The sequence below is a fragment of the Falco naumanni genome, chromosome 6 (assembly GCF_017639655.2).
Source record: "Falco naumanni isolate bFalNau1 chromosome 6, bFalNau1.pat, whole genome shotgun sequence".
In the NCBI taxonomy this organism is placed as follows: Eukaryota; Metazoa; Chordata; class Aves; order Falconiformes; family Falconidae; genus Falco; species Falco naumanni.
Genome location: NC_054059.1, coordinates 58,211,199 through 58,226,308, shown reverse-complemented (window position 1 = coordinate 58,226,308; position 15,110 = coordinate 58,211,199). Strand labels below are relative to the sequence as shown.

At 36.7% G+C, this 15,110-nt stretch overlaps 1 protein-coding gene across 1 annotated transcript in view; it reads left to right on the top strand.

The window, feature by feature from the left end:
• RNF217 (ring finger protein 217) overlaps positions 1 to 13,952 on the top strand; it is a 63,651-nt gene extending 49,699 nt beyond the window's left edge. Inside the window, exons 6-7 of the mRNA XM_040598257.1 lie at positions 6,266 to 6,337; positions 8,328 to 13,952. Coding sequence (XP_040454191.1) covers positions 6,266 to 6,337; positions 8,328 to 8,401 — 146 coding nt within the window. The 3' untranslated portion in view covers positions 8,402 to 13,952. The remainder of the gene's footprint in view (positions 1 to 6,265; positions 6,338 to 8,327) is intronic.
• The last annotated feature ends 1,158 nt before the right edge of the window (positions 13,953 to 15,110 follow it).

Genomic DNA, 15,110 nt, shown 5'->3' with positions numbered 1-15,110 from the left:
GAGAGACATTACTGAGCCTGTGCTGCTCACATGCAGAATCACAGGTGAACCTTATTCCAAGATTAAACCTTCTGTGTATGATGGAGATACAAATATAAAGTAAGAGGGTTTTATCACAAAACTCATATCAGTCTTTTCATAGATCTGCAAGATCTGAGATCTCACAGAACTTGATTGCAGATCTGCAAAAATGACATTATTATTATTGTCCTTTTTTTGGCAATAGTTTACATGTAAGGTAACTAAATATGCAGTTGGCATGTTTTAATGCCACATAAAACCCTGCTAAAATACAGGTGCATGTACATAATTACTATGAAAATTATTTTATATTTTCCCTCTTTGTTGTTTTAGGAAGCAGTAATACACAGCCTTTACCTTTTAAAAAGAAACAGCTTTTACTAGTAGGAAAGAAATTCAGTTTATTTGCAAACAGTGACTTGGAGGCAGTAAAGAAATGTGGAAGTGCATATGAGTTAAAGTTTAGTGGTGAAGATGTGGATGCTTGTATTTATAAAAACACAGATAGAGAAGGTATAAGACATTTTGCTTTCATTTCCTCGTGATTTGCATTGGTTAGTAAACTAAGAAAGACTAGCAATGCTCAAAAGCTTATATTTCTCATAAGGTTTCCTGTTAAAAATTTCTTTCCAGGACTACCTCTGTCATATGGTGCTATTTCTCACAGGAATGGTCATCACTTGAATAGAGACAGAGGTAGCTGAGCCTGCCAGCACATATAACAGATGCCCTTGTTTTTACAATAGCTTGTTAACACTCAGGTTGACAACGATTCAAAGAATTCTGCATTGTTACTCATGACCTTAAATACCTGTCGTTTTTAGAGCTCTAAATTTTAATATTGATCCTAATACACTTTATGAATAACTACCAAAACACTCCAGAGCTCTAACAGCATGAAAACCAAAAAATAAAAGTCTCAACAATTTACATCAGATTAGAATTCAGGAATTCAGCTCACTGCTCTTCCTCTGTTGGATTAGATTTTGACTATGACTGGCATATGTGACCCAGTCTAGATTTTTGTACTTTTTGCCCCACAAGAGCACGTGTGTGTGACAAGTGCTTTTTAAGAAGACATTGTGTTGTTATAGGATTATATCGCCTGACACTTTTCTTTCAAGATGATATAATCCCTGTGATACAGTGTCAGTCCAGTTTGTGGATTCTGCCATCTGCAATAGTGGAAATTTGACAAGATCAGCTATCTTTGTAAAACTTCAGCAGAATTATCTGTGCCTGTTAATTTGGTGAGTGTAAAGGTCTGCCTCTAGTGAGTTCATCTCCAACAGTGGTCAATTAGAAATACAATCTCACTCCCTATTGCTAGTAAACATTCTTTTAGACACTTCCTTAGTTAAGGTTTATATCTGAACCTTTGCTTAATAACTATCAATAGATGTATCTGTACTTCACCAATTCACACAGTTTTAGCTTCCACAACATCTCTGGTAGGGACTGTAGGATTTCACTACGTGTTGTGTGGAGAAAGTACTTCCATTCCTCTGGTGCTTTTTTTTATTGATTCCTGATAGTTTCATTGGTTACTTCATGAAATCGAGTAAGTAATAATAGCTTGCTTACCTTCTCATATCTTTGTTTTTTGACCCTCCATCACATTCTTCTTTGTCATGATATTTGATTTTAGTTGGTTGGTTTCTGTTCCTGTTTTGTTTGGAACTAAAGTTTCCTAGTCTTAATCATTTAAGACCAAACTGAAAACCCAGAAATGTTTAATTCTAGTTAGGGATCATACCTAGTATGTAGGACTGTAAATGTAAATATATTACAGCTTTATCAGGCAGAAGGGGAGCATTATCATCAGTAGGTGTTACTGTACAAGCCTAGAAAATAAAGTTCGTTCTGAGAGTCAGCAGAAGACATTAGAAAGAGGAGATGGCAGCAGAGACATAGACTATTAAAAGCATAGTAAGCATAGCCTCTAAATTTTAGTAAAATGTAGCAAGAAATAAACGTTGGGTTTCCTGTAGTGAATTGCCTGTCCAGTTAGCTAAATCATGGAAATTAAGAGAACATTATCTTGGCTGTCAGTGGGAGCCTAGTGAGGTGATGCTAGGTACGTTTTCTTCTGTTACTTTACTTTCTTGCTATGGAGAAGAAATACATTTAAGTAAATGTGATTTTATAGTCTTGTGCAGTGAAAGTTTTCTTGGCTTGTTTCTACCAAATCTGGGTGGGTGTGGTGTGTAGAAAGGAACAAACGCTTCATGGCAAGCTGGCATGCTGTCCTGGTTTCTGTTGAGAAGCAAGTGTTTGTGCCTATAATCACACGCTGTTCTGTAATAAATATAAGGGAAAAGCATTTATGGGAGCATAAATTTAAACACACTTCTTCATAAACCAGTGGTTTTGTAAAAGTAAGAAATCACAGGGCGGAGAAGATAACCTGGAATAGAAGTGGTCTGTGAATTTGACAATTCTTTTCCTTCTTTAGCCAGCGTATTTTTTAGAGAAACTTTGTACTGTGGCCAGTACAGTAAAGGTGAAATTGCTTTTATCCTTCAGTCCCAGCAGACTTAGAGATTTCATTCTCATAGTAATTTCATGCAATTTTACTTCCAAAGCCATTATACTAGTTGGCAGTTTACCAAACTGAAAGATATGTTTTAACCCCATGAAGCCTGAGTATAAGTATAATAAACATGCAACAAAACTGCGCCTCAAGTATTTACAACACAACAGTTGAGAGGTGAATGTCTATACTATAGCCAGAGTGCTGTACTCGTGTTCCTCTGTGTCCAGAGTGCCACATTCACGACTATCTGAAAAATCAGAAAATCAGAATGAAGGAATTTAAGCCACAGAAACTCAGTTCCCATGTACTTGGTTTTAAGTCTCCATGAAGCTTGTTGTTGAATTGGCAATTGGCTAAGTTGTTGAAGGCAGAATGTTTGGTTATAACTGGAGTTAGTGATGAATTGTACACAAAGGAAAAATGTGTTGAACTGTCTTAAATGTACTTAAGGTGCTGCTTAAGTACCACTTGAAGTCAGTTGGGTGAATTATATTCAAAATCAGTTGATATGTACTTCATGGGTATGTAACAGAACACAACGTGTAATGATGCTATTAAAACAAATTTTTTGCATGGTCGACAGCATTTCAAATAGGATTCTGAAAGCAGCATGTTTCGGATCTGACTGACCTGTACTTCTGTCCCAAGACAGAGAGCAAGATTCACTCTGTGTGCATGGCTTTGAGCACCACAGGAGGAAGCTTGCATTTCTAGGATCCAGCCTTCATTAGCAACTTTATTAAGTCTGTTGTGACTTGTAAGAAGTCACCTATACATACTTGATAAGACACTTTTAAAATGGATTATATTAGAACTTGACTCTGCATAGATATAACTGTTTTGATTTGTAAGTAGATACTTCTAGTGGCTCTGTTGTTTAAACATTAGAATGATATTTAGACTTAGAAGACAGAACTTTATTTCTCTCATGCTAGTGATCAAATTGGAAACTCGTCTGTTAAGTTTTTACATGGCAAAGAATTCTCTAAGGATTTAAGTGGGTTTGTGTATATTACCCTAAAACCTGCAACAAACCCAGTTATACAAGGGAAAGATATTCCCTTGTATTTCCCTAAGTATTTTCTCATTTTGCAGGAAAAAATCATTCTGTGTGTCACAGGTAATGCAACCCCTCTGAGACACCTACAAATACAGTTATCGCATTACTACTTCATGTTGAGTAATCCAGTAGAGAAATTGTTCACCATTAATTTGAGTAGAACTGTGTGTGAAAAGGTTCCCTTTTGAGGCTTGTTCTATTTACAACCATTTCTTTTTAATTTGTCCTTAAAAGCTAGCTTTGAACATTATCAAACTGACCCTCAACCTACTGCTGAGTTCACCACATATACTAATGATCCAAGATTTTATTCAGCTCTGAGGCATGTTTTACATTTGCTCTCTCTGCTAGTAGTCTTGGAGTTAACTGACATAGTATGGTGGGTTGGGAAGTTTAGTGCCTGCAATAAACATCCTTAATCTCAGCAGCATTTCTTGTTGTCACAGTTCCCTCTAGGATTAAGAGCCTCATAATCCTTCACACTATAACAAACTGTGTGTGTCAAACTGGAATCTGATAGAAAGTAATGTTCAATTCAGATGTGTAAAATGGAACATTTTATAATTGTTTCATACAATGCTGATAAAAATGATTGGAGTAAAAGGTACGTATCCGCTGCTTTGCAGTGATTGCTGCTGTTTGTACTCTTACTGATGGAACCTTGTGCAGCTCTTGTTCACCTTGTATTAACTTGTTCCTTAATTTCAGTTTACAGAGGTAAAAAAAAGATAAAGGATTTAAATATGGTAGATATATAAGGAGAAAAAGTATTTTGTTTTGTTTTTTTAAAGTTTAATCTTTAGAAAGAATGCACTGATAACCAAAAGAAGATACCGTCCTATGGTGATGAAAGGTCATGTTATCCTGTAAGATCTTGGAACTACACAATACTCATAACTGCATACTCAAAGGTGAAAGGAAAAAGACACTCAGGCTTTATTTCAGCTCTGAGTAGTTTGTCAAATGCAAGTAAACAAATTCTTAAACTGAATTAGCTTAGGAACCATTCTTTGTGGCTGCAAAGAAACTATTCCAGTCAAAAGCTATCTTAGCCCTTTCTGCAGACTCTGTTTCTGTGTACTTAGTCACCAGTTCAGTGGTTTGTTTTTAATAATTTTGGTACAAAATGTCATAATTTTCTAGCATTTTAATTAGCTATTAATAAAGATAGTTCATACTTTAAAACAACCTGTTATAAGGTTTACTTTGAAATGGTTAAAGGCTCTGGTAATTTTTTTTACATGTTTTTAATTGCTCATTTTCAGAGTTTTCTTGAGGTTTTCCAATGCTACATTCCTTCTCCTGTCTACACTTGAATAATTTATTTGACAACGTCTGTGCATATAGAATGCAGCACAGTGGAGTCGTAAGAAGGTCTACCATTAGGATGCCTAACAACTACAGTAATACCAATAATTTTGCTAGTTTTTTTCTTCTAGGAATTAATGTTTCCTACCCACAACACTCCTATGAAATGTAAAAGCTATCAAAACAGCATGAAAAGGACCAATTCATTTAACTGCTGTAAATATTTCCAAAATATCTCATTTTTCCTTCACACTGCCCAAATTAGTGGCTCAGGTTATGGAGAGGTTTGCATCATTACTGAATGAAGTAATGCATTTACTGAAATCTGATGCAAGTGATTTGAGAGAGGGAAAAGCAGGGAAGAGAGAGGTAACAAACTCTCTTTTCTTCCCTTTCTAGAGGTGATCTTTCAAACACATGCTTAGCTTAGGCAATTGCTTTATTTCAAATCCCTGATCAGACTACTGGTGTACCAGTAAAAATGCCTGCCCTGCTGCATTTTCAGACAGTTAAGACAAGTGACATCTCTGATCCAACCACTGAGCCAACACAGCCAGGGAGATTCTGCTGTTCAGTTGAAAGCGTGCAACACAAGAAAGATAACTTGGATTGAAAGTGCAGATTTCCACTTCAGTGTTTCAGAAGGAGCTCTGCCTTCCCTCCATGCATTTCCTCAGATCATGAACTCATCGCAAGTAAAGAATATGAGCACACTTCATTTGTTCTTAGTTTTATGCTCTAGCTGGTACCACCTCACTACTTTGCTCACGTAAGAGTGGCAACGTATCCTTTTAAATGTTGATCCAAAATAGACTTGGCTGTGGTTTGATTTAGACCTAAATCACAGCTGTACATGAGGACTTCACCTTTGCCTTTTAAAGCAAGCAGAAGCATATTTAGAGGAGATGGTCTCATCACCTTGAGCTGACCTAAAACTCTTCAAGATGCTGGTTTGCCTGGCATCTTTCCAAGGTCGTTGCTGTGCAGTAGGATTCCAGAGAAGCCAAATGATAGTAGCTTTATAGCTATCGTGTTCCTGCCGATGCCTGATGGATTTCAGAATGGAAACAGAAGTAAATGCAGGCTAACTGTTAATGTATAAAATGAGCTGTGCTTGGAGATTTGTGGTGGGTGAAGAGGGCAGAGAGAAATGAGTGCAAGAGCTGGCTGAGTGGCGATAGCTCCTAGCTGGGTTTGTAGGATGAATGTACAAATAGGAATCCTGGTAAAGATTAAAAAAAATGTACCAGTTTTTCGGAGTCTGGTATCGGGATATTTATAGATGGTTGGAAAGGGAAAAATAAAGTGCTCACTTTGATTTAATGAATTTTGCATTTCAGCTGGAAAACTACTCATTACACCCCTAATACTGGTTCTGGGACTGGCACTGGGAGCCATAGCTGTTGTAATAGGTAAGACTGATATATGTGGGTGAGTCTTACACTGATGTTGCAGTGACTTTTTGTGACATCTCAGTATTTTCATTGCAGAGAAGTGGACACAAAGTGCAGTTTTCATAGATAGTGTTTTAGTATGAAGCATGTGACTTTTTTTAAAAAAAATTGTCTTTAGAATCTTTTTTTTCTCCTACTTGCATTTTATGCTTATTAATTAGTTTTTCCCCCGATTATTTGGTTTTCTGAACCAAAAAACTTTAACTAACATAGTTAAACTAGTAAAAAGGCCCAAGTAATTTAAACATAGTCTTGGGGCCTGGCTGACTTGGGCCCACCCTTTAAGCATGGATCACAATTTTAAGATGTTGGCCCATGTGCATGGTAAGATTTTTGAGGCACTAGGCATAGTCCCAAAAGCCTTCCAGCTTGAAGATGCAACAGCAACAAAAAAGCAGCAAATTGTGATGAGTCAGTCTCAATCTTATTCAGTGCATAGGCTGCCAGATTGAATTACATCACAAAAACCAGTTCTGTGAACTCATTTCATATAGTATCAAAGCTCTGTTAACACAGTTGTGTTAACGGGGATGTCGTTATACTAGAAAATCTGCTCTTTGCCTGGCTCAGTTTAATTCTCCTGCAGAAATGAAATAAGCCATAATAAAGAAATGTATGATTTTGCTCATGTAAGTGCATATCCACTATTTATGTTGGCAGTAGTATGTCAGCTGGGGATCATGCTCTTCACAACTCTTCACCAAACTACTTAGTGCATTGAAAACTTGCAGTGTGTGCCCAGCCCTGAGGCTTGTTGGAATATGGCACCTTTATTTTTATATAATAAAGCTGAAATATAACAGCACAGTTACATTAACAAGATCAGTATTCTGATTGGATTCACTGAAGATAGATGCCTATATTTAGTTATCCATCTTAAAAATTTATTCTTTTTAGTGGCATTTTTATGCCAAAAATATAGGCAGTAAAGATTCCTTAATGCCAGTAAAGTTTATTTTGTTCAGCAATCTGGTATAATCTATGCTGGGAAAAAACCCACTCTTTTGCTTATATTAAAAATGAAGAGGGCTTTGCAATAGTACAGTAGCAATAATTGCAGTAATACCCACTATTCCATTGATGTTCCATCCTAGGTATGGCCAGATAAGGGGACAAAAAAACCAAACAACAGTTTCAAAGTTTTGGTTTTGAGGTAATTACAGCAATTTACTGACAACACAAATTTTAAAGTAGTCTCAGGATTTTAGCTGAGAACCATTTTACACCTTTTACAAGGCTATTGAGCAAAGCAGGGACCCTGGTGACCACTACTCTAGTAGTCTTTTGTTACATTTTGTTATTGTAGTGGTGTCTGAAAAGGAAATCTTTCACCATTTCAGCTAGTGGCAAGAGACAGGGGAGATGCTTCTCGCTTAGTTTTGAAAGAGTACCTTATGACAAACTGTTTGTCACTTGAATAAATCTGATTCATGTATTTTTCCTTTTACGGTTTCCTTTCTCTCAAAAGACTTTTAAGAATAAATAGTTCTCTGCCCAGGCAAGGGTAAACATTTGGTATTACTTTGCAATAGATTAGGATGTTTGTAAAAATAAATACTTTTAAAAAAAAGATATAACACGCTGCTTCTGTTGCATGTGAAACTGGTTGAAAATGAGTTAAATCAGTCTTGGGTTTACACCTAAGGATTGCCAAAGCGCTTTTAGAAGTTTTAAGCTTGTTTCTTATACAAAACACCACGGTTCAGGGATTAATTTGTCAGAGATGGGAGTAGAGTTAGCAGGAACTTGTTGTAAATGGGAAGCATAGCTTGACTCATTACTAAAGAAACTGTTGCAGGCTACTGTTTTTTCTGCTTGTGCAAATGCCTCTAAATTCTCTTGAAACATAGAAAGCTGTATCTGAATACTCTGCATACACTGAAAGAGCATAATGCATGCTCAAACGATTGGATTTAATTATGGTTTCATTCTTATTTTCTTTCGGCAGGTTTATTTGTGTTTCCTATCTATTGCCTTTGTAAAAAGCAGAGGAAAAGGTCACGGACAGGTATGCCCTGGTAAGGATGGACCTTTACTCACGTGGACTGAGCTGGTCCTGCAAGGGCTATACCCACTTTGTGCAACAGAGCAATACAGTGCTGGTAACAGCATCAAAGCCACCGCCCTGGAAGAAGAATGGGGGATTGCCTGCCATCTTCCCTCAGCTGAAAACACTACTGCAGACCAGAAAGCCTCTTTGCTCTGGTGCACTCTGAACAAGATGGGCCCCCTGACTGCTGCTTTTTAAATGTTTTGGGGTTTGTTTTTTTTTAATTATTACTTTGGAGGAATTTTTTTGAGTCTTGAGTTTCAGAACTAGACAATCAAAGTCTGTATTGTAGCCACAACTCTACTACCGATTTGGCCTGTGAAGAAAGCATTTAACTGCTAACATGTGCTCCATTTAACTTCAGTGTCGGCCTTTAAGGGGGAAATGCTTAGAAGTGTTTGGAGTCTTACTGTGTACTGAGCATACTACTTTTGGTATTAAAAACTACTTCTGTAAATAACTTCCATCACACAGCATTCTGTTCAGCATACCAAAACCCCATCATGAGCCAGAGCACGACAGCTGGTTATCTTCAGAGTCCTCCTGCGAGTGGGCAAGAGCGTAGATTGCCACTGCCAAACTGTAGTGCCTCAGAGGGAAATCTTAGTATTGAAGCTCCATGACACTTATAAATATACTGATTGGTTTCACTTCGCTATTTAATTTATGAGTGTATTAATATTGATTGGGGTGGGGTGGGGTGTTTGACAGATTTGTTGGAAGAGTACTGCGTTTTTAAATTCTCCCAGTACAGAAGAAATTTAAAGGGTTTAGATAACAAAAAGTGTCAGTGGCCTGTTCTGTTCCAAGATATCCCTGAAGTATATTTACAGGGAAGCTGGAAACCTGCTCTTCTATTCTGACTTGGCCTATAATACACATGCTACACTCTAGTTGTGTGAAGATTGACTTGATGAAATTTTTCCAACCTAAATAGCACAGGGTTTTTTTAAGTAGGCTACATAAGGCTGAGAGCATCTACTGATGTCTTGGGAGGAAAATCTCTGAATTTTGGGTAAGGGGAGGGGTCATGAATTCTTAGGAGACCATTTCATTCTTACTCTCTGCTTCTAGTGTTTCTCTTCCTGCTGCATTACAGATCTGAAGAGAATAGCTATCCTTGCTCTTTTTTTCCTAACTTCAGAGTACCACTGTTTGCTACCGGACGTCTTTCTCAGCACGTTGCCACAAGAGCAATGTAATTCAGCATTAGGAATTGGCTACAGCGTATTTTCACTTTCAGTTATAATCCAAATTTATTGTACAAATATAATTTAAAAGAAAAATAAGAATAAAACAAATGTGTAAGTAGAACACTGAAACCATAAAGGAACTGAATAAGAGAAATATATATATACTTTAAAAATACAAGCTGATCTTAAGAAGATTGGATTTATACTGTGAAGGTACTTTTTTTTCGGTGTGTGTGTTTGAAGATATATATATATATATGTTTGTATATATATGAGGAGAGGGGAAAGCAGGGAGATGGGTAATGTCCTAAAGAGTCTACAGACTTCAAAATGTAGGCCCCCAGATATCATAGCATTTGAGAGGATGTACTTTGCACCACTTCATTTGAAAATTATTACATCTGAATTTAGTTGTAATTTTTAAGTAAATAGTATTCTGCCCCACCAACATAATACTGTTGTAAGATACTCACTTTGACTTCAAGAAGACTGATTTCTTGTGGAAGAAACGGATGAATTTTCTTTACCTGGCAACACAGGTGTCAACTTACCATAGCTGTCTAGCATGCTTGTTTTGTGTCAGCTTCTGGGTTTGGGTTTTTGTTGGTTTTTTTTTCTCTTGTTGAAACTGTGTACAAGCACACCATAGTAGTCAACAAGTACTTAATATTTCCATTTAAATTCAAGGGCATGTTGACCCAGTTGTCCTAATGGTAGAAATAGTACCTTTCTACGATTTGCAAATTAAGTGGGGAAGCAGTGACATGTAGAAGTAAAGTTCAAAGCCTATTGTCAATGCAAATCCACCTGTTAATTAGATTTCTTTTTCTGTGACACAGCAGTTTTCTATTTTGTTCTGTCTGAGGTTGGAAGCTGCCTTAAAATTGGTCTTGGTTTTGAGTGTTTTCTGAGGCTATACATATCAGTTGTCTTTGGCTTACTCAGGGATTTTTATTCCTCTCTTTAAATGTTAAATAATGAAGATATTTTTGTATTATTTAGAAAAACCTTCAGACCTCAGAGAGCGAGATATATATGGATAGATAGATTTGGGTTTGCAATGCAGTCTGTAATATGGTGTCAAACTATTTCACTTGAGAATATTTTAGTACTTGAGATTATCTGTAATTAACTCTACAGTGGATTAATTTCCTTTTTTCTCCTGGTTCTTTATAAATGTGTGAGGTATTCTTACAGTCTTTGTAGTTGTTTTCACTCTGCTGTTTGCCATTTTCAGTTTCTGATGGGAGTTCAGTAAGACGTGGAATTAAGATGGTAGATAAAGAGCATAAAAGGGAAGATAATATATCTGCACTTATTTATATACAGAAAGCATGTCATTGTGGGTGGAGGAAAGGAACACACAGCTCCTACATTGTCACTTCATCTAGGCCATTTTGATTTTATCAGAACAGATTAAATCAAAGGGAAATGGTTCTTCACTTTCTACACTTAGCAAAAAGAGGCATCTTTGAACTTGTAAAGATGAGAGACTCTAATCTTGCTTTCTCTGTTGGGAAAAAAAAAAAGAATGACAGTAATGTTTGGTTTTGTTTTTCTGTAAAACAGGAGATTTCAGGAGCCAGGCAGAGTAGGGATATGGAAGTCTTTTTCCATCCATATAAAAATATTCTCCCTTTAATAGTACAAAAATACAATTTTTCATCAATATGCAATATAACCAACTGAAAAATTTTAAGTAGTTTAGTACCAAACTTAATTCAATAAAATGTTAGCTTTTAAACTACTCCTCTCATATCACAGGAAATCTTACATCAAAGTCATGTAATTTGTTTTACAAGCATTAATTTATCAGTGTGAAAGAAATGGAATGAACTTTGTTAAGGAGATTCAGAGATGTTTTTACTATGTAAACGTGTTTTGGGTTTTGTAACTGTACTCTAAAGAAACTGTCAGACTGTCCTACTCCATCTTTATTAGTAGAAAACTTCATGAGGCAGCTGAATTAACCTGCTAAGGCAGATTTCACGCTACTGTATGCTGATCATAGTTGATCATCAGGTTTGCTTTCACCATATTTAATATTTAAGGGTATTTATCCTTGGGCAAGGTTGTTACTCACAGATACCTATATTCAGGCTAGGAAATGCTTAAATCCATTCTTCGCTAGCTGCCTTTTGCAGGCTTGCCTGGAAACAGATTTGCCCGTGCCCTCGGGCCTCGGGGCAGGCGTGCAGCTGTCGCCCTCCCCGCGGTGCCCTGCTGTGTGTGCCCCATCCTGCTTCTGCTGGGGAGGGCTGGATGGATGGGCCAGTCCGGAGGGGGTGGCTTTCCCTTTCTCTACTTTATTCACAAAGAGTATTTTGTTGTGTTTCATTAATTGGGTCAAGTTTCAGGGCGGCTCAACCATGTCAGGGACAGGATGATTCTGACTGCTGCGGCATCTCAGAGCATAGTTAGCTGTATTTGCAGAGCTTATCCAGGAGCTTGTGACTGGAAAATAATTGTGCTTTTCCTTGTGTCAGTCTGTTAGCCAGGGAGAACAAGAAGCTGAGTAGGAATAAAAGCAAGAGGCAGAAGTGCAGTTCAGAGTAGCCTTGTGCTGTTGCTGTGACCCATCGGTTTTAGTACTGTACATCGAAGTCTGTTAGTTTTCAGTTCTCCCCACCTGTGTATATTTATATCTTTTAAATGTTCATTAAAATACAGTGCACTGAGTGATCTGTTATCTTTGGGGCAGCGCAGATGTGTAAGTAAGGGAGGATTTTGTGTTAGGTTTTGATGTAACTAATTCTGACTTCATAACTCTTCCTGGTATGTTAGGGATTTTTTAATTTACGTCTATTTATTGGTTCGGAAAGTTTGATCAACATGAAGTTTCATTTCATTAAAAATATTAATTTGCAGGGACTATTGCCAATTTAACTAGAAGGCATTTTGGATCACCGTCGGGTATTCTTTTCAGCCAAAGGGCTTTCTGCTCTTCCAAAGACTGCCTTTGCTTGTGTGATGTTAGGTGGTGTGTAAGATAGGGCAGTAATGCTGTCAGAGGATACAAATTCGTCAGTGGTGGAATGGTTTTTCCTACTAGTTAGATCTGAGAAGCTGCTTAATATTCAGTGGCCAAATAGTTTGCCATGCAGATTGAGATTTTTTTTTTAATTAGTTGTGGTGGTTTGTCTCTTAAGCAACCCTTGCACCGTTCATAATTCTTCATGTGAAAATTGTGTAGGTCCAAGTTGTGGATAAGAGCCATGGATTACTGTTACAATCTACATTACATCTCTGATTTTGCTGATGGAAAGAATCCTTCCTGAGGAAACTTACTAGAGAGATAATTTCTTAGTTTCTTGTAACGTTGCAGCCTTATAGTTGCGGTGGGTCAGTTTTATTCCTGATACCGGTCATAGCCCCATCAAATCAGAGAAGTTGTATGCATTTTTATGCCAGTATGGAATTTGGTCACAAATATTTAGATAAAAATATCTGGAAGTGTGTTGGTAGCCGTTGGGTAGCAACTTGAAAATCCGGTTCACTTTGAAGAAGTGCAAAACACTATGGAGCCAGTCCTCTCACTTGCACAGTGAAGCTAGTGCTGTTTAGTACATGCAGGAGAGGGCAGGGAGTAGGGGAGAATTTCAAAATGATGTTTTTATTAAAGCAAATTATCAGGGGAAGGAATACTAGTTTTTTAATATAATAAAGAGACTTCTTAATGCTTTGAGTCACTAATAAAGTTAGAAACAACATCCATAGACAGTGTTGACTAAAATCTCTTAGAATTCTGCTTTCTTCATTGTAACAGATAGTAAGTAGCACAGTGTAAGATTTGGAATTACAGCTGTTCATTATTTTTCAGGCTTAACACATAAACTTGAAGAATAGGGCACACAACATTTAAAAAGTTATATTGCTGATATATTTGATAGCCTCCTGCTACTGTTACATGAAAAACGAGCTGAGCCTTGATTCAGCTGCAAGACTAGCAGTGTTTTCACTTAAGTACTGCTCAAGCTATAACACAACACCACACTCAAACTTCTATCCTAAAACTAACAAATGCAACTTGTTGCAGTTGCATAGGACTGCATCTTCCTGGCTGATACTTATTTTTCTGTGCATATGGGCTCAGGATCTATATGTTCTCTGTCCACTAAGGAATGGAGTGCTCTTATTAGGCAATTAATCACTCTTAGCCTGACAGTGAAGTACCATAAGGTAGGAAAATGAAAATTGATCTTAGAGTGCGTGCTCTGATTTCAAAGGTAAAAATGTCTTATAAGCTTTAATTACTTACTCCCTAGTAAAAAAAAAAAAACATTTCTAAGCGTAATTCCAGCTGTTTATTTCTAAGTATATGGGGTTTTTTTAAAAAAAGTCATTATAATAGCAATTAGTTTATTAAAAAATGCATATTGTGCAAAAGAAAAACTTTTTTGGAGCTTATTTGGTTTATCAAAACTTGAAAAATTAATCTGAGGTGTTCTGGATGGATAAAAGGAGAAATTTATTGCGTAAAAATATTTGAATTGTTTATTTTTAGCATAAACATGGATTTTGCACATACCTGCTTAAACACAGTTGCATGCTAACCCCATTCAGTGTTCATCTTGTTGAAAACTTGTCAGACTAAAACCAGTATTGTTGAAATTTTATACTACTGTCACTGAGCATGATGTTACTAACAGGATGCCACGTTTACCTCATTTTTAGAAGGAAAATCTGCTTACAGAATCCTAACAAGCTGTTCAGATATTTTAAACCTGTCCTGTTAAAGTGCTGATGCAGTCAAGAAACATTTTCATGCGTTATGCAAGCTCTGGGTAAGCAGATGGTTTCAGTCTTTAGTCATGGACTATCTTTTTGCATTAAAAATGTGCTCTTAAGAGTTTCTTCAGTCCAATTTACGGTCTGCTGTTGTATGTCCAGAAATTGCAAGGAAAGGGGTAGATTTACATTTCACTGTTTACCATCTCATAATAAAATGTTTACCATATTTCCATTTGTTATACATTTTTATTTATAAATGCTCTCCTTTTTCCTTCCAAATTTCATAATTTGAAACTTGAGTTGCAAAAATGACTGAAGATGAATTTGGACTGGAAAATGTGATCTCATAAGAAGTTGTTTCAGTAATGCTTTGCTGAGCTATACCAGCAAAAATTAATTCTTTTGTATTTAAATTACTTAACACAGATTTCAGCATTTTGTATTTTCTTCAGGGCTTTTAATTTTGCATATTTTTTTTAAAATGCAGTTAAACAGCACAGTGGTCTTTGTTATGTAACTAACCATCTGAGTCCAAGTAACTTTTTAAGGTATTTGTTAATTCTTGTGACTGTGGTAGTGACAAGAATAATAGGTGCTGGAAAAAAGAAAACATGATCTCTGAGGAGGTTGTCCAAGCTGAACTTTTATCTGAATTCCATGACAATTCAATGAGAGATCTTCCCCTGCCCCCATCTTTTTTCTTTTATACATCTTAAGGTGAAGAATTCCCTTTAATATAGGGTTAATTTGAATGGCA